This window comes from Amphiprion ocellaris, chromosome 23 (genome assembly GCF_022539595.1).
Source record: "Amphiprion ocellaris isolate individual 3 ecotype Okinawa chromosome 23, ASM2253959v1, whole genome shotgun sequence".
Lineage (NCBI taxonomy): Eukaryota > Metazoa > Chordata > Actinopteri > Pomacentridae > Amphiprion > Amphiprion ocellaris.
Genome location: NC_072788.1, coordinates 17698588 through 17726546, shown reverse-complemented (window position 1 = coordinate 17726546; position 27959 = coordinate 17698588). Strand labels below are relative to the sequence as shown.

The following is a 27959-nucleotide window of genomic DNA, read 5'->3' as shown; positions in this document are numbered from 1 at the left end:
TCCACTGTCTGTCCTCTCTCCTCTCTACAGTTCTGTGTAGCTCTGTATGCACTGATTGTGCATGTTTGGTTGACATGTTGAGGACTGAAGAGATGTTGTTACAGTACTGTAAAGCTCTGTATGGACATATATAGTACTTAAACCATCTAGTGTTGTTAAAGTACCTTTCAGTTCAGCTGTTGTTGTGAAATGGCTGACTTATCACCATGGTTACTTATGAGTAACATGGGGGACAAAATAAAATCATAGCAGATTGATTTCAGAAGCCTTCAGAAGTCTTTTGTTCAGTAACACTTCCTTACAGAGAAGAATGATCCTTCTAATGGTCACAGGAGATGCTGTTCTCTCTGGTTCCATCAGTGGAGACCTGAAGAACTGCTTCTCTCTGCTTCTGTGAGGCTAACAGACGTAACATGACTGAGTGGTGGTGGTGGAGTTACTAGTCCCCATGGGGGGCTACAAATCTGACTGAGGTGACTGGACCCCAGAGGGGACAAAATTTCAGGTCTAAAATTTTTGTGAGAGTGTTTGAAGTTTCAAGTGATTTTCAACCTCACAGGAATTTTTAAAAAATTTAGGAGTTAAAATGGTGTCTCTAGACCATTCAGAAAGGGTGGATCCCATGAGGAGGGTCCTGGTCAGGGGGTCTCACGGGGAAAGAAATACAAGTATGTGTGTGTGTGTGTGTGTGTGTGTGTGTGTGTGTGTGTGTGTGTGTGTGTGTGTGTGTGTGTGTGTGTGTGTGTGTGTGTGTGGACATGTCACGCTTAGAAGCCCAGTGGGTGAGGAGACACTGGTCCTCCATTCTCCACCAATGCAGTAGAGATGGCCCGCAGGTTCTTGAAGAGTTTTCTGGATTCACCGGAACGCAGCAGCTTGATGTCACGCATGACACGGTCAGAAGCCTGAGGGGTAGAGAGAGGATGAGATGGTGTTAAAATGGTATATCTCCAAAACTGATAAACCTGACTCCAAAACATCCAAGGAGTAAGGGTTAGATGACACTGTCTGTAAAAGTCATTAACTTGTCATCCAAGTGAGGCAACACAAACAGACTATACAAACTATGTTGGGATAATACTAGAGATGTCCTGGTGACATTTTTTCCTTTCTTTTAAGCAGAAAGCTACATTTATACTCGTCTATAGAGAGAAAACACTCATAACTGAGCACATTTTAATAAATGAGCTGTGTTATCTTTTCAGACCAACTGCAATTACAGCATCTGCAAGTAATCACGTCATATCGGCTCGCTGCTAACGCTAGCAGTAGCCTTCTTACTGTGCAGGTTAACTTCTATCAGTCAGGTCTGAATGATCAACCATTGCTTTGGTCAAGTGGTTATATCCCAGCTTAATCCAACAGCCTACATACAACATTATTGTCATTTCTTAGATCAACATAAGGTCAAACCAAGCCTTGTGACAGATCAGATACCGTTAACAGTCAACCTGCATTGTACAATAGTAATTGTTTGACTGCCTAGTATTCTTGGTGTTGACAAGTGCAGTAGTAACGTTTTAACTGTTTATTCAGCTAACCGTGCGCATCCCTGCAATATATTACGTTTTGATGAAACTGATTAATAACTAATATAATACTTTTTCTTTAAAACGTGTCAGCTATGCACTAAATCAAGCTTCATTTATGAATAGTATTTTCATATCTACTGGTAAGGGAGCTATCTTTATTAGTCTGCCAAGGAACGCAATGGAATTATGTGATGATAGGCGTTGGTTTGTCTGTCTGTCTGTTCGCAACATTACTCAAAAACAGACAATCCTGACAGCCACAAGCAGGATAGATCTGACCATATTCAGAAGTGGCAAAAGGGGCACAATGTATTGAGTCAGCATCATGTCATTTGTCTGTTAATGTTCATTTTAATGCTGATGCCAAACTGATATCATCGTGCATCTCTGTTGGCTGATATGTACTGTGTGTGGGGTGACCTTTTCACTCCACCCAGGAACGCAGTGGAGTTATAACGCAATCAGCGTTGGTTTGTCTGTCTGTTTGTCTGTTAGCAACATTACTCAAAAATGGTCTAATGGATTTGGATGAAAATTTTCAAGGAAGGTCAGAAATGACACCAGGACCAAGTGATTAGATTTTGGCAGTGATGCGACTCATAGTCTGGATCCACACATTTGTTGAAGATTTCTGTATCATTGCGAGATAGCGGCATGGTGTCACCGTAACTATGACTACAAGTGAACACTACATCAGCTGTCTGCTGACAATCACATGATTGCGATCCTACGTGAAATCAGCCGCTGAGGACTTATCAGTGGGAAATGATACAAGGAACAATTGATTCAATTGTAGGTTTATTTCCAAGTACCATCAATTCCCAGCTGCATATTTAGGTCACGCAATTCGGTATCCGTACATAACGTACACACGCATAACACACGCCTGTGCTCAGCGCAACATCATTTTGTTTGTGGGTACATCTATATTAAATGGCCACATTCTATGTCGCAGTGATTTCTGATCATCAATAACTAATTAATAAATGCTGCATTTCTGACAATACCATATGGGAAGCTGGCGGGGTACTGTGTACTTTTCTAGTTTGTAAATGTGTGTTACATCAAAAAAAGCATCCGCAGGAAAAAAGCTAATATAAAGAAAATTTAAATAAAAATACAATAAAAGTTGAAATTTTATATAAAACATAAATATTAATATATACATTTTTGTTTCACATATCACAAGCAGCATTGTGTATCTGTAAAAAACATATCATGACATCCATGTTAAACATCTCATCATATGTGGTGGAATACAACTCTGGTCTCCAGACAGTTGTTCTACTGGAATATCATGTTATTAGATATCATCTGGGATTTTGTTTAATGTAATTCATGAACTGAAATTGTTCTTTTCCCCACTGATACTAATGTGCATTGCAATTCAGTGAGACTAACATTTATCTATGTATATGTATATATTTGTCACTGCAAAATGAATGACTACTGTCTGTCGATGTTATCCAACTTAAAATAATTTCTTTTTACATTTCTTTGTATCATCACCAAGTCCTATCTGTAAAGAAGCTACTTTTCTAAGCAATCATTTACTACAATGAGTCTCTACTCTCGTCTGGCTGTGAAGAGGACCTTACCTCCATGCACCATGTCTCACACAGCATCTTCTCATACTGAGCTGAAGCATGGCCCTGACTCAGCGAACGTGAAGCCCTGCAGAAAGGGAAAAAAAAACACAAGAAATGGTGCATTAGGCTGTGTAGGAGTTTGCATGCGGAATAAAAGAAGACCATAGAGATTAAGTGAGGGTGTAGAAAGCGTGAAACGGGCACAGACAAAAGGCCAAGGGTGGTTAAGTGGGAGAAAAAAAAACTGAACCTGACACTGTTTATTTCTTGTGTTTGCACGTACCTCGACAGGACGACTACCATGGCGTAGAGGTCAATGGCGCAGTCTGCGACTCTCTTCAAGACAAACTGTTCATCTGAAAAATGAAACTGCTTGTTGAGCTAACCGACGACAAATTTGGAACACTGCCATAGAACAAATTTGCCAGGTGATAAAATGATTCCTTGTAAGAATCAATAAGTCAACTATTTCACTTTCTAACAGTCGGGTGTGACTTTAGAAGAGCAGCTATGGTCTTTCAAGTAAGCTGAAATTTGCAATTCCAAACATTTCAAACTATTTGGCCTCCAAGTGACACATTTAACTGGTGCAAACTGTGCAACTTTTCTGCAGATTTGCATCCGACACCCACCAGGTTTGCTCTAGTAGCCACATATATGCACTTACCAATGATCTTCTTGCCATATTTGATCAACATCTCCTCAACGACCACTCCAAACTGTTCAATGGCTTTAACTGTCTGTAAAGCAGCAAAAAAACAAACAAACATAGAATTACAGAATATCATAATTAGAATATAAATTGTAATTAAAAGCAACACAACAGAAAAATCCACATAATTTCATGACAAAAACAAAACAAAGGGTCGTGCTGCTTTTGGTAAGAACTTCACATAAATGATCAGAATGTGCTTTATTGCTGAGCAGATATTCACATACAAATGATTTCAGTCAAAAATAAATTAAAAGACTGTAACACAAACTCAAAAATAAAGGTTTAACATACCAGTTCACCGCTCTGTGCCAGCTCAGGATGTACAGTTCCCTGCAGTGTCAGACCTGTGCTCAAACCTGCCTTTCTGTAACAACAAAGAAGGAGAACCATGTTTATTGAACATGAAGTACAAACACACATTCCTAACACAGACAACAGCATCTAATCCGTCCTCTCACATAAAGAATAAAATACATAAAGAATAAAGATAGGCCACTGGACAGTTACTGTTTAACTTTTTGAACCAGATCAGATGAATTTAAAAAGGATGAAACACACTGCAACAGATTCTGGATATGTAAGAATGTATTGCAGTTAGTTTTCAGGATATCCTGTTTTATTATGTAGAAGTCACTGTTTTCATCAATTAAGTGCTAAATCGCTGGGTTAGAGGAGTGGGGACGGCAAAGGGGGTACAAAAAGTAGGATAAATTTGCTGTATTTAAGTTACACAATGAGCCGTCTGCAGTTTGTGTTGGCAATATTAATTTCTTGAAACAATATTTACACTATGATTTTTGCTGACAGAGGAAGTAACTATAAAATTCCCCCAAATCCTACAAATGCTACTTTTTCTGTAAGTGGAAGAGATAATTACTGTCAGTTAGTGGGTTAAGTTTCTGCTAAGACATCAGCTACACCTGAAGGGTTGCATAATAAGTGCCGGAACTGGTATCTGTCAGGAAATCAAACTGTCTCATGCATGTAATGTGCATTGTAAGAGGTGTCCTCATCTCGTACTGTCAACTACAGCAGTCTAACACTTCCTTCCTCCCAGAAAGGAGGAAGTGTGTTGCTAAAGGTGGTGCAACCTTTTGGCTCTCTTGGTGATTTCTCCAGCAAGCAGCCCAGCGTTGCCAAGAGGGTTTTTCAGGGCTTTCTGTAAACCCTTCAGTTGGTTTCCAGCACTCTGGAGGGAAGCAGAGAGACACATGCGTGATATTGAGTGGATAGGTCAAAATAGCGTGGTTATTTGGGTTACTTATTGTTCAATTCGAGCAAATGACCAAGTTACATGTTCCATCCTATTAAAGTGGCCCTTTGTCTGTCTGCCCAGTCAACAGTGTGTTTAGGAAAACAGACCAAATACAAATAGTGTAAAACATGTTTAAGGAAGTTGCTTCTTGATCACCCATTTTTAAAACTACAAGATGCTGTTGCACATTGCAAGACACATAGGAAGTACTGGTAGGAGTTTCAGTCAGCAAACAGAAATCATTTCCTCTGTATTTTTCCACACGCCCATTATCAAGTCACCACAGCAGTCTGCTAGAAACATTAGAGCAAAGAGCTTTTATGTCACCTGGAAGCCATTGAGAGCCACGAAGAGTCTCAGGATGTCATTTGTGCCCTCAAAGATTCTGAAAATCCGCAGATCCCTCATTATTCTCTCCACTCCAGCGTCCTGTGGAGACGTAAAACTGATAATGACACTGAAGAGAGAACCATAGGCCATTTTTTTTTTCAAATAATTCCAAAATACAGCTGCATAAAACCACCAATTTACAGTCATAGAAGTACAGATTTTACATTATCTATTACAGCTATTCTGTAATTCTTTGAGTAAAGCCGGATGTTTGTATTGGCATTTCAAGCAACAAATAAGAGCTGTAATATTTATCACATCTCCCACATTGAACTCAGCTTCTCACACATGTTAAAATAAGGCAATGAAAACCCCAGCTGCAAAGGGGAATCGGGACAGTTCCTGTTCACTGCAATGCTTTCTCTGCAAGGCAACATTTGTATTTTAAGCAGCACAGAAATGAAAATGTACATCGAGGCACTTCTGACTTTTGCTTCCTTGGTGAAATGAAACCTGAGTCAAAATGCGCACTATGAGCAGAATTTAATCAAAGTCTGTTGCATCAGTGTCTTCACCCCTCATTCTGTTAGATGGCTCATGCTACACAACTAATTTCAGAATTACTAGTAGAAACGTGAAGGAAGCAACATCATTTTTAATACTTTCAATAATCTGCACAGCCACAATGTAATATTTTGCAGTAAAAACTTTGTGAGGCTTAAATTTTTCTGGTATTATAACACTGTTGCTAAACTAATCTGCATTAAATTCTACAGGTTGTTTTATCCAGCCCCATTTAAGTGCCAACAGTGTACAATTTGCAGCAAAATAAGCGTGTGTTTCCATGACAGAGCACACTTTCCACTGTATTAAGAACCTGGTAAAGTAGCACGTGTTTGCAGGGCAGCCGCCGTATCGTGGTTTATTTTAAGCAGAACAACATCACTGTTTACAAACTTCACTTCGCCCCCATATCTTCAGCAAGCCTGTCAAAGTCTATTCTTGTAAGCGACTTTTGTTTGTTACCTGAGGAAACCATCAGTGCGGTTTTAGCATTGCCTGAGTGTAAGTGTGTCTGTCACATGTCGCAACTTCGTGACTCAATACCGCAATGGCAAGTCGAGCAATTTCCACCATATAGATAGTGTTGGCTTATTAAGTAATTATTTAAAGCTGATGACCCATAAAATCCACTACACTGTTACTGTCTGTGTAACAACACAGTGGTTACTTATCAGTGTAGAAATATGCTATCGCTGCTAACAAAATATTGGTTTTATTTGGTTTTTGGCATTAGCTGTGTACACACTAAATACACAGAGTAATCCAAGTAAAGCAGGATATCAACAAAGTCTACAGATTCCCTACTACAATGTTTATGGATGATTCAAAGGGCACACCAGGAAGTGGAACTGAAAATACAAGAATGGCTACAGAGAAATCACCTGGGTTCTACATCATTGTTTAACAGTCATATATTTCAGCTTTATAAGTACATTATGTCAGCTGGAAATGTCAAGTTTTCTTGTGTGAATGTCTGTTGTTAATAAGTTAAAGCAGCCTTTATGCTTGTCTGATCTGTTAGTGGTGTTAAGTTCCAGCTCTAGAATCTGACATTTATGTCGAAGTACGGACATCTTTGGAAACAGCAACTATGAGCGAGAAACTATTCAGACCCTAGTCTTGTGCTCAAAACACAATTAAGGCTGTGGTAGGCCATAGTTTTGGTGTTATTGGGGAAATAAAAAAATCATAATTGCGTTTCAGCATTCATGTACAAAAAAATAGACTTTTCCACCTCTTCTTGGCTCTGTTTTCAAGCTTTAGAGAATCTATCTGATGACGAAAGGCTTCAGCCGATCTCTGGTCCTTTTACCCAGATCAGATAAGATCTTATAAAGAGACACCAAGACCATATTAAAAGCAGAATATAATGACTAAACGTGTTAAACAGAGGACTGCGGCTCAGGAGAGTGGTGTTTGAATTGTGTGTGAAGTCACAAGTAAATATTGACTTTTAGCATGATTATGTTCTATGTGTTTGAAGTGCATACATACATCCTGATGGGTGGCGCTGAGAACAAAAAGGGGAAAGCTGCAGTAGCTGCAGCAGCAGGGCTGTATATTCAAATCCAGGTGCTTTTTTCATTTGTTGCTTTGTTTTGTTTTTTGTTGTTTTGCAACATGTCTCATTAAAAAAATATAACCTCAATAAAAATAAACTGTTTGCTCTTATTAGATTTTGTTTAAAAAAAAAAAAAAAAAAAAAAAAAAAATTATTTAAATTCCACGCTCCACAGCACAACCTTGAGGCCATTAGCAACTCAGCTGCAACTAACAGTCGCGATGAAAATTCAGGAGCTTTTCAGCTGAAATGGGCTATGTTTATACAGAGCACCAATTGAAAATATAAGTATTAAAGTATCGTTAGTATGCAGAACCACATTTTTAGTCTGCCAAGGAGTTATGTGATGATCAGTGTTGGTTTGTCTGTGTGTCAGTCTGTTTGTCTGTTAGCAACATTACCCAAAAACGGATTTGGATGAAATTTTCAGGGAAGGTCAGAAGTGACACAAGGAACAAGTGATTACATGTTGGCAGTGATGCGGCCTATAGTCTGGATCCACAGATTTGTTAAAGATTTCTGTATCATTGCGAGATAGTGGCACGGCATCACTGTAACTATGACAACAAGTGAACACTACGTCAGCTGTCTGCTGTTGATCACATGATTGATAGTACTACAAATCGAACGTTGCAGATTTATCAGGACTTATCTGTCTGAAATGATACAAGAAACAATTGATTAAATTGTGGGGGTGCTTCCAAGTCCCATCAATTCCCACCACCCGCTACATATTTAGGTCATGCGATTCAGTATCCATACATAATGTACACATGCATAACACATGCCTTTCCTCAGTGCAAGGTCATTTTGTTTGTGGGTAGATCTATATTACATGTCCACATTCTATGTTGCTGTGATTTCTGATCATCAATAACTAATAAACAAATGCTGCATTTCTGACAATGCCATATGGGGAAATGAACAGCCTTGGCGGAGTACTGCGCTCTCTAAGAACTTTTCTTGTTTCTTTCAGTACTAACACGTGGGCACTTGGGAAAGTGTTTTATTTGGTGATTGCAGTTTTTTTTTGTTTTTTGCAAAAGAAGTAATAAAAATCAAGTTTTTTCATGTGATTCCCACCCGATCCAATCCAAGTCATTTAATATTTAGTATCTGCCAATACGAGGCACCATTTCTTTAGGTGATACACATTTCAAGCATTTTAGATGAGCTGTAGCACCTGGCTTTGCCACCAGTCAAAACCTCTCATTGTTTAATACTGCGGGGACCTTAGGAGGCGAGCTATTCCTTGTTGGCAAGCAGAGAGCAATGTGGGAGAGCAATGTATTAAATAATCCATGACATGATAACACATCGCAATAGAATATCTGATGACCATTTTTGTGGCTTTCTTTCTTCAATGTTAGACTTATTCTTTTCCAATATGTCAACTCCATCTGCCCCCGACCCCCTTTTTTTTTTTTCTTTTTTTTTTTATAGTTGACAGTGGAGAGAGAGAGAGACAGGAAACATTGGGAGAAGAGTGGGGGAAGGATATGCAGCAAATGGCCATTGGTCGAACTTGACCCCATGGCCTGTTTATGTGTCGCCCGCTCAACCAGCACCCATATTTCAAGTTGTTAAAGTATATGCAGATATTTAAAAATTCTGAATTTTTTGATATATAAAGACCTCCCTAAGTCCTGCGGTCAAACTAGCCCAATCTATACACAAGGAGGGTATTTTTTGGGTGGCCAGAAATTGTGGAGCAAAGGTCAGGTTCCTGACTTCTGAGAAAAACCGTTTTATTAACTTGCTGTCAACCACTTGAAACTATATCTACTGTATATGGACTATCAAGTGCTATTAAGAAGCAATTCCAGCTGGCAGCAAAACAAACTGTTAAAACTGCTTGAATAATAGTTCCAAGGACTTCTGAGATGTTACATGGTTTTTATGTGACAGGATGTGAACTAAACACTCACCTTCATGAAACCCATGCCGCCCATAACCTGAATACATTCGTCAGTCACGTTCCATGCTGCTTCCTGTCCCAATTTAAAAACACGCATACACACAAAGAGATGCAAATGAGCTTTTGCTCTGTCAAATGCACCACCAAAGTTCATGTTAAACAGTAAATAAGCCTTGGGACATCTACTTCCTCTATTTGCCAGCCACAGTTTTCAAGCTTTTACAAAATAAGGAACATCATGAATATTATGCAAGAGGTGCTGTGTTGTTTAAGAAGTAAATGTATGAAAAATACAAGCATCATGAGAGAATCAATGGGAGAAGAATGCAATCATTTCTAAAAGGTTCCCAAGTTAAGTTAAAATCTGACATTGAAAGGCCTTTGAAACACACATTAGCCTGAATAAACCGATCGACTGACACGATATGTGCTACTAAAATTCTTACAGAAGCGAAGATCTTGCTGATGGCAGCTTCGATCTGAAATTCAGTTGCTCCACTGTCCATGTTCCCACTGATCATGTAGGCCATCGACTGAAAAAAACAACAAAGCAGACACAAAACGTAACGTCAACATGAATTATGGCATCTTGTTCATTAATTCTCCACATCAAAGAATAATAAGTACTAGAATGTAGTTTTCTCTAATTACAATTTTAACCTAAACCTTTAACTTAAGTCTGTTAGGTAACACACCAAATTGGTGGCAAAACCAGTAAGACAGAATGATAATGCCTGATGTTAAGAAAATAGCAATATGTGGTTCAATACACTTTGGTTTACACAACTCAATGCCCTGAGGCAAACTAGTTGAAATAAATGTGACTCCGACTGAAGTGCAGGTAAAGAAAAATTCTGTGTCCAACGACTGACCTCAGTAACGTACTGCAGCATAGTCATGCGAGCCATCTTCTCCTGGATGACTCCATAGTTGTGGATCTTGCTTCCAAACTGGGTTCTGTTTGCTGCATGGTCCACCTGATAAAAATACAATGAAAGAAATGCTGGTGACTATCACGAGAGGAGGAGCCAAGTGGTGGCTCATGGTGGCCACAGTCCACACATACCAAAGTCTGGCCATCCTTCTGGCCACCCCACACCATAAACCTAATGAAGCCCAATAGAGCACTAAGCATGTATTCATTGCAGTTACATCTATTAACCACTAGCTTTTTTGAAGAATTATATCTCTATAGTTGTCATTTCTTTTAAACTGAGTGCTCCCCATTCGACCCACTACAACCAGTTCTGGTTAGTTAGAAAATTTTACACTGCTTTTGAAGCAATTTAACGATTTCAGAATTCTGAGACTGAAAAGTGTTTAGACAGTATAAAAATGCATCTGTGTTTATTCATGTTTTCATTAGTGTGCATGATTCAGGTTTAGCTGTGGACTTCGTCCACTGATTTACAGTCTTTCCTGCATAAGCAAATAAGAAGAGTTAGAGGAAAAAAAGTCTGTGAGGCCTACTAGGTAGTAATTTGCTAGACAGTTTACTAAAGTTTGAGCCCTACAGTTCTGTACACTTATAGGATCCTTTTTTTGTGCTCTCCAGAAACACTATTATTGTCTAGTTCTGTGCAGAAAGAGGAAGTTTGGCTAGTCTGCTTGCCACCACAACGGGCATGATCGCTGTTGTGGTGAGCTGCAAAGCTGATGGCAATATGACACAATGCCACAAGCAGGGCTGTCAAAGTCCTCAAATCACAGATGACGATTAATTGTCGTACAAATAATTGTGATGATTTTGCTGTCTTCTTCTTTTCATCCTGCAGTTGTAAGTCCTCATTAATAAAGTGGCTGGTCAGACTTATGTAGAGATTTTTTTGCCCGGCTGGACCACAAGTCCGCTGTGGCTGAATAATATTCCACTGTGACAGCTCTGTTTCAACTTGTGCCTTGCGTTTTTCATGCAGCCCTGGGATTGCAGCTTGGGAAAAATAAACGTGTGATGGTGTTCTTAAAATCTCTGTGAAATTTCATCGCATATGTAACATTTCATCTGTGATTTCACTCTCTATCCATGCACCAATTACCAAATATAAATGTAGGTCTGTTAGAGTGACAAACTAATGATGACTGACACTTGTATGGAAAGTGTAGGGGGTCCTCGGTTTACGACGTCATCGACCTATGGCGTTTCGTCGTTATTTTGGAACTGGTTAAGTGGAACTAGTTGACTACAGGAACTATAAGATGGCTTTGTTTATATTCTCCGGTTGTACGCCACCTTGGATTGTGCTACATTCACTAACTTTCTGCCCTTCATCATGGCCACCAAGCATAAGTCAGACTCTTCTGATGGCAGTGCTTCAAAGAAAAGGACAGCCATCTCAATGGAAGTGAAATTAGATACAGGGCGAAACACTGACGAACAGCAGTCAAGTAGTAAAAACAGTACAACATATTGTAGCGATCCTCTGTGATGAATTAGTGAGACTCGTTCCCTGGTCATTTATTGAACTTTCACACAGGCTACTGTGGGTCGTAGTCAACACCCAAATAACTACAAAAACCCTATAACTTAGCTCCAGAATTAGGCGTCATTCCCAGCTCTATCTCGCTTGACACACACACACACACTACTGACTCTGAGCCAATCAGTGGTGAGCTAACCCAGCATGGCATGTCCACTGACATTACGTGAATCTCGAACAGAACAATAAACACTGAAACCTCAACATCAGCAATAATATCAGTGCGTTACACTGTTCTGTTATCTTCTTGTAAAATGACTCATAGATGCATGAAAGTCATTGGTATTCATGACTTTTCCAAAGAACTGATCGATATTGTGATGCACGCAATGGCTTTGTTTACATTTTCAAAAAAATTGACTTACATCGATCAGTAGGAACGGAAGTCCGACGTAATCCGAGGACCGTCTGTATATAAATGGCCACTGCATTAAGTACAAGATTCAACACTGTCTTGTTTGCATTTGGGAAAGTATTACTTTTTGGGACCTTTAGTTAGTGCAGTGGTTCTCAAATTTTTTCTGTCGGGCCCCCCTTTGGAGGACAAAAAACTTTCGTGCCCCCCCAATAACTTTGTGTGTGTGTGTGTGTATATATATATATATATATATATATATATATATATATATATGAAACTGTGAAAACATGAATATGCAGGGCTGTGTTATTTTATCTGATTCCATTTTGTTGTTTTTCACAGTAAAGATCAGGGGTGTCAAACTCATTTTAGTCCAGGGACCACATAAATCCAATCTGATCTCCAGTGGGCCCCACCAGTAAAATCACAGCATAATAACCTATAAATAACCACAGCTCCAACTTTCCCCTTTGTTTTAGTTCAAAAAAGTACATTCTGAAAATATTCACATTTAATGAACTATCTTTTTACAAAATATTATGAACCTGAAATTTCTTAAGGAAAACAAGTTCAGTTTCAACAGTAGCCTATTATGCCTCAATTCATCATTTACACATGCATTGTAACTGCCAGATAACAGTTTATCTACAAAAACACAAAACATTCAGTCACAGGTATCTGCAACTGAACAATCTAGTATTTTACTTCATGATCAGAACAACTTGTCAAGTTCTAGAAATTATTTTAAATTTACAGCTTTACAAATTTACAGTTAATGTTGTTGTAATTTTTATCATTTGTAAAGTCGTCCCGCGGGCCGAAATGGACCGTCTGGTGGGCCGGTTTTGGCCCACAGGCCGTATGTTTGACATTGCTGGTAAAAATAATCGGAGGACATGAGCCGAGTATGTGACGTGATCAAGTACGCTGGTGTTCCGACTGCACATTAACGATGCGTTCTCCCATTCTCAGGAGTCTGTACTTCGGAGTCTGAACGGCCAGTGCATGTACCATAGGTATATACAGAAGATCATTATTATTATTATTATTATTATTTATATCTATGGCATATACAGTCTATGGGGCCAGCACAATTTCAGTATTGTTGTACGCCGCGAAAAACAGGCCGACGTTAAAACAATAGTTCAGCTAATTAGTTCCGTGTTGAAGGACCTTTTCCTCCCAGTCGCCCGCGCCCCCCTTGACATGCCTCTGCGCCCCCACAGGGGGGCGCGCCCCACTATTTGAGAAACACTGAGTTAGTGTAACTAGTATTACAAAACACAAATTAGACAAACTGCAGATCTGCCTCTGTCAATCTGAAAATGAAACTCTTTAAGGAAACAGGGCCACACCAGAAAGGGAATTTCCCAGTAGTCCACAATGGAGGAAATGCAAGATTGCAACAAATGGTGCAACAGACAATTCAGGTAAGAATCGAACAGGAAACCACACAGCACATACAGAAATAACAAAGTAAGTAAAAGTCATAGGCTTCAATAGAAGAGCTGTACTGACCCCATATGGTGCTATAGGTAGTTTACTTACAGCTTTGGCGATGGAGCTCTTCATAGTGCCGGAAAGGGCGGCCGCCATGCCAAAGCGGCCATTGTTTAGGATGTTCATGGCCACCTTGAAACCTCCTCCCACCTCACCTAGCACACAGTCGGCTGGCACGCGAACATTATCAAAATAGACCTCGGCTGTGTTGGATGCCTTGATGCCCATTTTCTTCTCTGGAGGGCCACTGCAAGTGAGAAGATGAGGTGACGTTGATAAGAGGGAAGAAATAAAACATGAGAAGAATGATTTCATTGATCCAAAAGAAAAAGAAAAACCTAAACCTAAAAAATACTACTGTACAATTAAAAAGAAAATAGTAGTTCCAAAGCATCTAATCTGAAAACCAGAATTTAGTAACAAGCAGTTGATAAGTTCAGAATAAGTTCGCTCACCTAGTCACTCCTCCAAAGCTCCTCTCAACAACGAAAGCTGTGATCTTGTCTTTCATCTCCCCCGTCTTGGGATCTTTCATGGGTGTCTTGGCGAACACTGTAAAGATCTCAGCCAACCCTCCATTGCTGACAAGATGAAAATAAAAGTTTCAAGATGGAAAAACAAAACACAGCAGCACCTTCCAGCCATTACTTGTCTTATTAGATATTTTATGCAATGCTGCCTCCGTGTGGTGAAAGTATAAAAAAAAGTTTACATATACTCTGAGTCCTCACCTGATCCAGATCTTGCTTCCATTGAGAGTGAAATACTGTCCGCAGGGAGACTGAACAGCTGTAGTCTTGATGGAGGCGGCATCAGAACCACTGGCTGGTTCAGTCAGGCAGAAGGCAGCTATATGCTCACCTGGTGGGACACAAACACAAGCCCAGTGTAATATACACACAAACACACACAAAAGTCATTGATCAGCTTCATATTTTGCCTTCAAATACAGATGGATAGATCAGGTCTATTGTCTGTCCTGTAGCATAAAGCTAGGAATGTGTTGTGACCAACATACACTATTGTTCAAAAGTTTGGAGTCACCCAGACAATTTCATGTTTCCCATGAAATCTCACACTTTTATTCATGTGCTAACATAATAGTACAAGAGTTTTCTAATCATCAATTAGCCTTTCATCACCATTAGCTAACACAATATAGCATTAGAACACAGGAGTGATGGTTGCTGGAAATGCTCCTCTGTACCTCTATGTAGATATTCCATTAAAAATCAGCTGTTTCCAGCTAGAATAGTCATTTACCACATTAACAATTTCTAGACTGGATTTCTGATTCACTTAATGTTATCATCATTGAAAAAAATTTTCTTCTTTCAAAAATAAGGACATTTCTAAGTGACCCCAAACTTTTGAACAGTAGTGTATATTTGAAATGGCGATAAGTCATGCATAATAAGACCCAGCACATAGAAACATCCATTGTTTATATAACTCAGTTGGGAAATCTTTTTTTTTTTGTTTATAGTGACCAAAAGACAAATAGCTACAGCACAAGTTGTGCAATATGACCACTAAAGTCAGAGCTGGAACATGTCAAGGACCAATGTTAATAATCAGCTGACTGTGTCAATATTACACCAACTGATTAAAAAAGAAAAAGCAAAGTTTAAAAAAATACAATAAAATTTGCCCCTGAAATTTGCGATAGATAAACAGTCCTAGTGTGGAAAAAACGTATGAAATTCCAAGTGCTACAAACAGGCTGGTTCGAAATTACTTGGTAACTGATTATATCATATGATTATATAATAACAACCTGCTGTTCTATTTTCAGCAATAGCTCAGCCAGGTTAACTGCTTGAGTCAACCGGTTGGACAGTCTCAATATGGGATTACCTGATTCCTCATCTGAATGATAGCTATCAGAAATGATGGACTGCAGTGGCAGAAGAGGGTCTGAAGTGATTTTTTTTGTAATGAATGGATAACTTGCTGTATTGATGCCAAAGGGCTGAGTGAGAGTACGCATATTTATGGATCTGACATAGGTAGATGACATCCCGCACAAAACTGTTGTCTCATCATAATCACAGCATTGTTATGACAAGAATCTTGTGTTAGTTCTCCTCCTTCTCCAATCTTTATCTCACTCATACACACACGTGCACAGATATGGAATGGTAAAAGAAAAACAAATAAATAAGAAATAACAAGAGACATATTTGCAAGTTGCACTGTTGCTGCTAATTATAAAATTTAACAGCGATGTCTCCAAATATTATGACAAAATCCAATTAAATGGCTGCAGCCTGGAAGGCTTTTCCTATATGCCATAGATCTGATGAGAATATCCTTCTAACTGTAACCCGTCAGAACACATTTCCTGAGAAAAATACATTTATCTTCAACCTTACCCTATAACAAACATGTTTACTACAACACATAGCTACAAATGAGATCTAAAGGTGGATGCAAGTCAGGATATGAATGCTAGTCTTTTTACCTGTGGCAAGCTTAGGCAGGTACTTCTCCTTCTGGGCTGGATTCCCAAAAAGCAGAATTCCCTTGAAGCCAATTGACTGGTGGGCTCCTAGAGTGATGCCAACACCCAAGTCGTAACCCCCAACAATCTCAACCAGCCGGGCATACTGTAGGATGGATGGATATGATCACATTAGACTCACTGCACTCATCAGCCCGATATAATTAACAAGTCAAAAACAATCATTAATGAATACGTGCTGTTAAAGGTAACATCCCTAAACCTACTCAAGCATGCATGTACCTGGGTGTTTGAGAGGCCCAGGCCATTCAGGTCAGCTGGCACCTGCAGACCAAAGGCCCCCATCTCCTTCAGTCCCTCCATGGTGTGATCCTCCACCTTCTCCAAGGCATCATTCTTGGCGGCATCATTGACCTCCTATCCACGGGAGAAACATGGAAGCACAGAGGGAAGCCAGAGTGTTGTAAAGAGACTGTGACCATGAGGTCAAACAAATGCATTCAGAGGTTGAAAATTACCTCAAAAAACTTGTTGACTGGTCCCACAAGCTCTCGAAGGAACTGTTCCTGCTCCTCACTAAGGACTGGACCACAGGCAAAAAAAGATTACGCTGCAGCCGTGCCTTCACTTCTACAGAGCTTGTCAATTATATGCTGGAAAATTTTCAAACAAATATTGATATGAATATCTTGGGGATTACCTGAGGGAAAGGGAAACACCTGAGCAGTTGCAATCTGCCCTTTGAAAATGCTGACAGCAAATGATTTGGATTCCTGTGGGAAATTAAACACAGTAAATCTTGTGCTAACACAGTGTACAAATGTTTAGCTAAAGGTGACTTGTGGAACAAAACTGCATACACACATCATCATTTACTGTCCTAATGCATGAGTGAGGCCTAACAAATTTGCTGCATTTACAGCCTTATGAAACAATAGCTTTAGTAACTTTCATGTTTAGCAGCTTGCAGTTTCCTCCCCTGCCTTTAGTGGTGCATTTCTGTGTTTTTTTTTTTGTTTGTTTGTTTTTTATAACTTCCATCGGCTAATCAATGGAACAGGCTGAAGCCATCAGCAGGACTGTCATTATGGAGTGTAGAATTATGGGTCTTCAAATAAAACAGTACCCATTCATAAGAAAACAAGTCAGAAAACCTTTAAAGCGAGAGCTTGTAATGTATTACTGAGGCCTTTTCCATTACACTTGTTGAACATCTCTTGTAGACTGAGACCACTGTGGTGCACTACAGAACGCCACAGGAGTTCCTTCCTACCTCTGGCAATCCGACTGTACAATTCTTCCCCCTTCTGCAGGAGGGATACATGACCAATGGACTTATTTCCATGTGCAATATCATCGGACGTTTCCTTAAGAGTATCATGATCTGTATTATCATTGTTCAAGTGCAATATATCTGTTTACCTTCAGTTCACTTTCTGTTTATCTGTTTCTTGTTATCAGGCTACAGTAAATATTTGTATTTGTGTTATTTATTTTTTATAGACACTATTCCTTGGCATCCATGTAGACACTTCACACAAACACTTAAGACACTTTGCTTTTTGTACTTTGTATTCTTTTTGATTTCTACTTCACTACTAATCTGTGTAATTGTGTATATTCCACTAACCTTTGTTTTTTGTTTATTCTATTGTACTCTGGCAAAACAATTTCCTCCAAGATTAATAAAGTTGACCTTATCTTAAATCTAGTTTATTTTGCTGGTTTCTACAATCCTGTATAGTACAGTGGTTCCTCGTCTATCACAGGGGGTACATTCCAGAATCGACCATATTTATTTTATTATTCATATATATTTTAAGGTTTTATAAACCCTCCCCACACACCGCAGAGCAACACTATGTGCAGCGATCAGCAGCTATGTGAAATGGACAAGGGGAGATACTACATGCTGCTACATACGGGAGACAGAGGAGACTGATGCTACGGTCGCTGAGCCAATCAGAGGCATAGACTGTATAATAAAGATGGACGTAGCGCCTGGCTCCAAAAATGAAGCCTACCCTGAAGTGTCAAAAACTTGCAATATCACACCGTCCGCCAGGGGCTGGCTCCAAAAAGATCTGGCTCCATAGACTCCAATTAATCACGGGAAAAACTAAAATTTGATACTGTGGTACACAACATATATAGGTCTCACACACAAAAGACAGTTTTATTTTGAAGGGGCAAAAACGGGGGGGTTTTCCTCTGTAGTTCGGGCAGCAGGAAGTTGTGTACTGCTGTTTTTGTTGACGCAGAGTAAAGAGAGTGGAGCTGAATAAAATAGCTGAGACTCCTGCAATTTTCGTGTCCTGTTCTTCAATCTCCACATCGGTGACCCCGACGTTTGAACCTCGCCAGACAAATAAGAACGATGTCGACTGAAGCGACCTCGTCTGCTGCTGCTGCTGTGGTTCTGCCGACTATTTTCACAGCCACTATAAAGCTGCCAGATTTCTGGACGCACGACCCAGAACCGTGGTTCCAGCATGTTGAAGTCCAGTTTCACCTACGTGGCATCACTACGGACAACACGAAATATTTCCTTGGATTCAGCCACTACTCGCAGGTTAATGGGACTGCTACGGGACCCGCCTAGTGCCGGCAAGTATGCAGCGCTAAAGACTCTGTTACTACGGACATACCAGCTCTCGGATATGGAGTGGGCCAATCGTCTGTTATCTCTGAGTGGGTTAGGAGACAGCAAACCTTCCGAGCTGATGGAGAATATGCTTACACTGCTGGGCTCCGGTGACATTTCATTTCTTTTCACCCACTTGTTCCTGTGCCAGCTTCCGCCTCAGGTACGCACTGCCCTGGCCACCTCTCCCCTCATCCGCACTAAAGATTATAGGGGTTTGGCCGAAGAAGCTGACAGACTTTTAACTAGTGTCCCGGCAGTTTTCAGTGCACGCCCTGTTGCCAAGCGGGCCCGATGGTGACGATTCTGTGGAGGTGGCCGCTGTCACGGAGCGTCGGAGAAAGGAAAGCAGCCTTTGTTTCTTCCACCGCCGCTTCGGAGTGAAGGCTCGACGATGTGTACAACTGTGTTCCTTTCAGTGGCCAGGAAACGAGCAGGCTGGCGCTCGCTAGCAGCTGCGTGTACCGGTGACAACAACAATAAGCTGCTTTTCATTGAGGACAGCGCTTCTGGACGTCGTTTTCTCGTGGATTCGGGGGCGCAGCGGAGCATCGTGCCCCCCTCCTCTGCTGACACTTTGGGACATGGACAAGGGCCCCCACTGGATGCAGCTAATGGCACACCTATCCGCACCTATGGCACCAGGTTTATGACTTTTGGACTTTCAGAGATAGAGTTCCTGGGACACTGCGGGTCGCGACAGGGCGCTGTGCCACTCCCGGCCAAAGTCGAAGCAGTTTCGGCTTTTCTGCGTCCTGGCTCTGTGAAGCCCCTTCACGAATTTTTAGGCATGGTTAATTTTTACAACCGTTTCATCCCCCGAGCTGCCCACATTATGCGCCCCTTATACGATGCATTAAAGGGGAAAAAGGGTAACCAAGACATTGAGTGGACCCCAGAGAGGTTACTGGCTTTTGACAAAGCGGCGCTTGCCAATGCTGCCCTGTTGGCCCACCCCGACCCAGCTGCACCCATCACCCTGACCTCCGACGTGTCCGATTACGCAGTCGGTGCAGTTTGTGAACAATGGTTGGACAGAGCCTGGCAGCCACTAGCTTTTTTCAGCAGGAAGTTGCATGACTCTGAAAGGAAGTACAGTACGTTTAACAGGGAACTCTTAGCCCTTTTCCTTGCCACACGCCATTTCAGGTTCCTCTTAGAGGGCCGGGAGTTTACAGCTTTTGTTGATCACAAGCCCCTTACGTTTGCGATGGCCAAGACGTCCAAACCTTGGTCGGCGCGCAGCAGCGGCATCTTTCCACCATTTCTGACTTTACGACTGACATTGAGCATGTGGCTGAGAAGAACAATCTGGTTGCGGACTGCCTGTCTCATGCCCAGATTGCCACTGTTCATTTGGGAATGGACTATGCTGAAATGGCTGCGGATCAGCTGAAGGACTTTGAGATACAGGCGCTGCGCACAGCCGAGTCTAGTTTGGAGTTGAGGGATGTCACGCTTCATGACAGTGGGGCGTTCCTCCTTTGCAAAGTCTCTATGGGCAAGCCACGCCCTTTGGTTCCTGCTTCTTGGCGCCTCCGCGTCTTTGATGCTGTCCACTCCCTGTCACATCCTGGGGTTAAAGCATCAGTCAAATTGGTAGGTGCCAGGTTCGTGTTGCCTGGCCACAGGAAGGATGCTAAGGCTTGGACTACTAAGTGTGTGGTGTGCCAGCGCGCTGAAGTGCAGCGGCATGTTAAGGCTCCTTTAGGGCCCGTTACCCCTCCTGAGAGATGTTTTGACCATGTTCATGTGGATCTGGTTGGTCCACTTCCCCCGTCCTGTGGGTTTACTCACCTCCTGACCATGGTGGACAAGACCACACGGTGGGCTGAGGCGGTTCCCCTGTCATCTACTACTTCACCTGAGATAGCCCGGGCATTCATTTACTCCTGGGCGTCGCGGTTCGGTGGACCTTTTGACATGACTTCTGATAGGGGCCCTCAGTTTACCTCAGCGCTCCGGAATGCAGAGTGGCTGAGAGCTTGGGAGTTAATCTTCACCGGACCACTGCTTAAAACCTGCAGGCCAATGAACTGTGCGAGTGGTTTCATCATACTATGAAAGCTGCTCTCCGCGCGTCCCTGGTGGACAGTAGTTGGGCCAACAGGCTGCCCTGGGTTTTGCTGGGTCTGCGTTCTGCCCCCAAAGAAGACCTGCATGCCTCTTCTGCTCAGGTGGTCCTGGGTCAGTTTCTGAGAGTCCCGGGAGAGTTCCTGACTGATGTTCCAGGTTTGGGCCCTAGGGTTGTTGGGAGGTTTGGTGGCAAAGGGGATGCTGGAGTTTTTTCACCTGTAGCTGCGCACCACTGCTTCCCTCAGTTGTATGTCCCTAAGGACCTCATGTCGGCCAAATATGTTTTTATCTGGCATGATGCACACCGCTCTCCCCTGCAGGCCCCTTATGACGGTCCCTTTAGCGTACTAGAAGCGGGACACAAGTCTTTTCTGGTTGAGATGGGGATGGGTCAGGACCGGGTTTCCGTGGATCATCTAAAACCCACCCACGTGTTCCAGGAGGACGACGTGGAGCTGATATGCAGCATTAAAACATCAACACATTGAGGTCAAGAGCTTCATTATGACCTTTATTGCACATTTAAAAACTGCATTGTTTAACTATTGTGAACTGTAAAGATACGTAAACACATGTAATAAATGGATGAAATACCCAATGTGTTGCTGACAGTGAAGTGTAAATCCAGAACAGTCACAAGTTGTATTATGAAGAGAGGAGTTGAATCTGCAGCATTATTGTTATTAATGGAAGGATGAGGAGGACATCAGTGCTGCTCTTCCTAACAGTGATGAAGGAGAAAAGACTCTTCAGACAACCACAGCTGGATGTTCATGTTCTCTGGAGCTCTCAGTCCACATCAGACCAGATGTTCCCAATGATCCAGACCAAGGCTGGAAGGAAAAGACCCTAACAGTGAGGAAAAGTTCTACAAAGTTCTTTCATTCCAACTGCAGGAACACTAGAGTGAACACCGCAGCATATGAATGGAACACAATAGAGTGTTGTGTTTTGTCATATTTTTTAATCTTATGGAAATGTATGTTTTCCTGGTTGAGGCCAAAGAACATTTTACTGCCTTAGATGGACAATAAAGTTTATTCTTTTTATTCTAATGTGTCATTAGCATTAACATGAGCTCCACAGTTATCTGACCATACACTGTTGTAGAGAAAAAAAATGTCTGAAGCAAAGAACAGACATATTAACTCAGAACTGAACTGTTCTTCATTCACTGAAATGAGAGATCAACACTCATCAGTAACAGAGTTCTGTGGAGGGACGTTAACGTACATTCATTTCTATCTGCTGATTACTAACGAACTGCACCTCGAGACAGCAGTTATTGATCTGTTGTGATTGATCAGCTGTGACCTGCAGGACACTTGGCTACAGCTTAGAGTTAACTAATTTATGACACTCACAAACCTGATTTAGCATTAGTGTGAACACAAAGTTAGGAAACGTAACTTGAGATGTACAGAACAATTTTAAAACATAATGTTAAAACATGTTTATATCAGAGATTACAGTCTGATGTTAACTTTCAGTAACTTCAGCTATAGTAACGTAGATGACTGCTTTATATGTGATATAGTCCAGTTGTGGAGAAGAGTATAACTAGTAACAAAGACGACTTTAACACTTACCTGTAAAGTTTAGCTTGACTTTTGGAGGCTGACGTTAGCAGCAGCATCAGTAAACAGCAGATCCGGTAAATGAGGGTGGGACAGACAGTCCTCGGCTCTCAGTCAGTCTGACCAATCACTGCTCTCTGGCGCCGCCTTTGTTGACGTCACTGGTTCCAAAAATCCAAGCTGTCAACCAGGAAGTAGCAACATCCGGGCTTCATTTTCTCAGTGCAGAAACCAACGGGTGATGTCACGGTAGCTACGTCCATCTTTATACACAGTCTATGATCAGAGGCCAGCACTGTACGCTACGCATTTTATCTCCATTTAATATTCTTTAAATATGTTTTAATTATAACTTTTTAATATATTTTTTATTTGTTTTTAAATTTGTTTTTAGGCCTGAAAATGCTCATTTTCGCAAAAATAACTAAATTAATGTAGTGACTGCAGAGCCGGTCGCTATGCCTGAACTGTTGTGCTGCAATGCACCATGGGAGTTTGAGGTGTTGGGGGTTTAAATGTCACTATTTCGTAAATCTGTGGATGTTCTCAGTCATCCAGGTCATGATAAGTCTCAAGCAAGCATAAGTTATGGCAACTGGACTAACCTCGTGTGAGTCGAAAACGTTTCACCTCTCATCCAAGAGGCTTCTTCAGTTCTGAAAGCCTGGTGGGGAGTACCAGATATTTATCCACCAGGAGGGTGGTGGCAAAAACAAGTGGACAAAGACCCGAAACCAATAGACTCGTTAGGAGTCGTTAGCCTTTGATGGGCGGTCGTTACCCCTCCCAGCCCTCTAGGAGGGTGGTTGGGGGTCACCTGACTGCAGGTGGGACAGATGGCAGTCGACCGCCCATCAAAGGCTAACGACTCCTAACGAGTCTATTGGTTTCGGGTCTTTGTCCACTTGTTTTTGCCACCACCCTCCTGGTGGATAAATATCTGGTACTCCCCACCAGGCTTTCAGAACTGAAGAAGCCTCTTGGATGAGAGGTGAAACGTTTTCGACTCACACGAGGTTAGTCCAGTTGCCATAACTTATGCTTGCTTGAGACGACTCACTATTTTGTGTTTTTGTAGTTTACTTAGCCTAGTTAGTTTGGTTAAGTGTTTTGTTGTCAGGACCGTGACTGTGATATGTAGTGTGTTTGATTACTTCCTGCCACATTTTCTCCAGTATCTCTCTGTGTGTGTCAAAATAAAAGCATCTGCAAGGTGCAGAGTGCATAAAAGGCAGATATCCTTTCTCCAGCGTCGTTCTTCAACACAGCTTGTCACAATAATAAGTATATAAAAATACGTATATATCACAAAGTCGCACGATGTAACGAAAAATTTGCGATACCAAATGCAATTTAAAAAGCCACGATACAGCGAGACCGCGAAAAGTGAACTGCGATATGGCGAGGGACCACTGTATAGCTTTCATTATCGAGATGTGTTAACATGATGCATTGATTTGGACCAGCAGAGGCCAATTTTAACCATTAAAATCCTGATTAATAATCTTTACAAATAAAAAGGCATAAAGTTAGAATCTCGAACATATTTACTCATAAAATAGTAATAGACAAATGAACGTACAGCACCAGCTGCCTTGTTCTCCACTTTAGTAGCTGCATCGCTGCTGACTGCTGCAGGTTTCTCCAGCACTGCCTAATGAGAAAAAGCAAAACGGGTTGAACACAGTAGAGAACAAGCTTACAAACACTTCAGCAATTTAGCAAAAAAAAATTAAGTGTTGTGAACTGCAAACTGTCTCTGTAAGCAATTCTCCATTCATCCATGGCTCTGGAGCTGCAGGTTTCTGATCTGTTAACGAGCCCAACTGATCTGACAAGTGTTTGCTTTGTTGTTTCTCAGCGATCATCTCTACTGTCTGCTCTCCTCTCCACACAAACCAGTCAGATGACCACCCACCCTGCACTGCCAAAGGGTGATTTGTTGAGTTTCTCTCTACAATATTAGAAGGTTTGCTAGTTTTGCTTGGTGCTATATGAGCAAATTAACTGCATTCTGTACAGTTTGCTTAGATTTATAAAACAGCTGGCATGAATTATTAGGTCAAAAGATGCAATAGAACAAAAACATCTTAGTGCCAAGCTTTGCCCTCAAGTGAAAAAGAACCACTGGGACAAAAGGAAATGGAGTCAGCAGTGTGCTGTGCGCTGTGGTTTCATGATGTAGTGTTAAGTGCTAATGAAACAGAAGGAAACAATTTTCCAATTCCAGCCAGGACACCTGCTTGATTCGATGCCCGAAGGACTGTTCCTAAGGTCCAAATGGGTCAGAGGGGAAGCCAGTGTCCCATGACTGAGTCATCTGAGTATTGTGCATATGATATGAATTTTTCCAGTACCTTCCACTATCAGTAAAGCAACAAAATTTATGCCACCAATTTACTTTACTATTTCCTTCCAGCTAAATGCATGTTATAATAGGACTTTTACACAACACTTGTATAGAACTGCATTTGATTATAGAAATAAAAAAACTGGTACCCCAGAGTAAACCTGTAACATTTAACAGATATATAACAACATATAACTATACCGTGCTTATTAAAAGTAGACTAAGCTATAATACACCTGAGTGAGTAAGTGGGAAGAGGTGGGCAACATTTAGAAAATGAAACACTCCACTTCAGCCAAACCACAAGCAAAACAGTTGGACAAACCAGACTGACCAAAAATTTATGTAGACAATGATGTACACTACCAGTCAAAGGTTTGGATACACCTTCTCATTTAATGGTTTTTATTTATTTTCATGACTATTTACATTGTAGATTGTCACTGAAGGCATCAAAACTATGAATGAACACATATGGAATTATGCAGTAACCAAAGAAATGTGAATTATGTCAAAACATGTTTTATATTTTAGATTCTTCAAAATAGCCACCCTTTGCTTTGATTACTGCTTTACACACTCTTGGCATTCTCTGGATGACCTTCATGAGGTAGTCACCTGAAATGGTTTTCCAACAGTCTTAAAGGAGTTCTAAGAAATTTAATAATCCTCTCCTTTGTTTCAATTGACATCTCTCATGTTGGAGCCATGATTCATGTCAATCCACTTGGTGCAACAGCTCTCCAAGGTGTGAGCCACTCCTTTTTAACTGCAAACTAATGAGCAGATTTAATCTGATGCAGGTGTTAGTTTTGGAAATGAAAATTTACAGGGTGTTTCCATATTTTTTTCCTCAGAATTGAGTGATTGCATAATTTTTCCCCCCTTTGCTTGATCTAAAAAAGCAATTGTTATTGACTACCACATTTTTTTCTTCATTTCTTTAAGTGTTTCTTAAAGCCAGAAAGTTGGCGTTTTAAATTACTTTAGTTTTGTGGCATATCTGTGATAATTTTTTCTACAAAATTAAACAACTGAATGAACATCCTCCAGGACTGGTGATTCCATATTTTTTGCCAGAGGTTGTAGAACTCTGTGTGGCATTTATCTGGGCTCTAATCTTAGATGCTGTTAACTTGCCATTTCTGAGGCTGGTGACTCAGATGAACTTATCCTCAGCAGTAGAGGTGATTCTTGGTCTTCCTTTCTGGGGCGGTCCTCATGTGAGCCAGTTTTGTTGTAGTGCTTGATGGTTTTTGCAACTGCACTTGGGGATACATTCAAAGTTTTTGCAATTTTCCAGACTGACTGACCTTCAGTTCTTGAAGCAATGATCGACTGTGGTTTCTCTTTACTTAGCTGATTGGTTCTTGCCATAATAAAGATTCTTACGGTTGTCAAATAGGGCTGTCTGACTTCTGCACAACGAAACTGATGGTCCCAACCCCATTAAGAAGGCAAGAAATTGCACAAATGAACCTTGACAAGGCACACCTGTGAAGTGAAAACCATTTCAGGTGACTACCTCTTGAAGCTCATGGAGGGAAGGACAAGAGTGTGCAAAGCAGTAATCAAAGCAAAGGTTGGCTACTTTCAGGAATGTAAAATATAAAACATAAATAGAGTTATTTCACAATTTTTTGTTTGCTACATAATCCCATGTATGTTGCTTCATAGCTTTGATGTCTTCAGTATGCATCTACAATGTAGAAAATAGTAAAAATAAAGAAAAAATTAAATGAAAAGGTGTGTCCAAACTTTTGACTGGTAGTGTATGAGAACAGAAACAATGTAAACCACACAAGAACATTCTAATGATACAGAAAAAAATAGTAAAAGAACAAATTGGAATAAAATGTATATATGTATATAAAAAACATAAATAAAACTCAATAGAGTGTATATATTGGTGGGATGTGTAAATTTAAAATATTCAGATCCATATTGTATCTTATAACTGCTACAAGTGATTGCTTCCTTGTTAAAAACAAGTTACCTCTGGTAGACTCCTAAAGAATAAATGAATATAACAACAAGCCAGCTTTTTGAACGGCTCCCTTCAAAGAGCCACAAATCCCATCTCTAAAAAGCAGCAGATGAAGAGGCTTTGTTAATGCATCAGTGTGAAGTAAAGCACACATAGCACCTTCCACTCAGCTATCCTGCTGTGAACCCGTCTGGACAACAGCAGTGTCACCCACTTTCACGGTGTCACCTTTAATAACTGAGTCACATGACCAGTGAACTTTCCCCCACTTCCAGCGGGAGAGGCTGGTGACGTTATGTCAGACATACATTGAACCAAACAAGGACAACAAACTGAACATGTACAAATCATGGTAAAACCTCTATGTGGAACAAACATGTCGGACAAAGTGATATAAATACTGATCAGAATACAGAGAATGCTAAAGGTATCGTACCTGGGCAGCTTGGCTGGCGTACAGACGGCTGTTCTGCAATGCTACCACCCCGGCCTGACGCTGACCTCTGTAGTCCAGAAACGATAGTTTGCTCAAACAAATCTCATTTATAATAGAAAACACAGCAGTTTCTAAAACAACTTAAACATCATTGCCCACCCAGATAGCACCGGAGGAATCCTGAGAATGGTACCACACAGGGCGGAAGACTGGCTCACTTTACGAAGCAGCATGATTTTCTTTTGTTCTAAAAAAGATAAATTATATACAGCTTTTAAACATATACAATGTAAAAAATTACTAAACGCAGACAGACGGTGAAGGTTAACACAGCTGCTAGCTAACGGCTACGTAACGACGTCCGCTTGTTTTGTAACTTGGCCAGCTTCACTCCTCGAATAAAAACAAAAAAAGACTAAAACATTTTTGTTTCCTTCTCGAAAACCAGCAACATTAATTTCTACGACATACCTGTTCAAGTAATATTATAATATGTCCTCAGCGTCCGAGCAGTACACAGCCGTTCCAAAAAATGAACCGCAAACCTCAAACAGGTCAATTTCTTCTTCTGTGTTTTTGTGTCCTCCTACCGCTTCTTCTTCGTCTTCTACTTGGTGGAGTTTTTT

The 27959-nt window shown here is 40.9% G+C and overlaps 1 protein-coding gene across 5 annotated transcripts in view; it reads right to left on the bottom strand.

Annotated features, from left to right (window-relative positions):
* The window catches only part of acadvl (acyl-CoA dehydrogenase very long chain), a 36909-nt gene extending 8950 nt beyond the window's left edge, over positions 1-27959 (bottom strand). For 4 of the 5 annotated variants that reach the window (XM_055007490.1, XM_055007487.1, XM_055007486.1 and 1 more), the window contains exons 1-21: positions 27805-27959; positions 27493-27580; positions 27334-27400; positions 24143-24214; positions 16964-17036; positions 16782-16846; positions 16546-16680; positions 16264-16408; positions 14531-14660; positions 14255-14380; positions 13848-14046; positions 10337-10441; positions 9911-9997; positions 9475-9537; positions 5419-5520; positions 4928-5025; positions 4128-4200; positions 3789-3861; positions 3405-3477; positions 3131-3206; positions 756-905 (exon numbers count right to left, since the gene is read on the bottom strand). In XM_055007490.1, coding sequence (XP_054863465.1) covers positions 768-905; positions 3131-3206; positions 3405-3477; positions 3789-3861; positions 4128-4200; positions 4928-5025; positions 5419-5520; positions 9475-9537; positions 9911-9997; positions 10337-10441; positions 13848-14046; positions 14255-14380; positions 14531-14660; positions 16264-16408; positions 16546-16680; positions 16782-16846; positions 16964-17036; positions 24143-24214; positions 27334-27400; positions 27493-27566 — 1974 coding nt within the window. In that variant the 5' untranslated portion in view covers positions 27567-27580; positions 27805-27959 and the 3' untranslated portion in view covers positions 756-767. Of the gene's footprint in view, positions 1-668; positions 906-3130; positions 3207-3404; positions 3478-3788; positions 3862-4127; positions 4201-4927; positions 5026-5418; positions 5521-9474; positions 9538-9910; positions 9998-10336; positions 10442-13847; positions 14047-14254; positions 14381-14530; positions 14661-16263; positions 16409-16545; positions 16681-16781; positions 16847-16963; positions 17037-24142; positions 24215-27333; positions 27401-27492; positions 27581-27804 lie in introns of those variants that run through there. The other variant, XM_023280807.3, reaches the window with a different exon arrangement.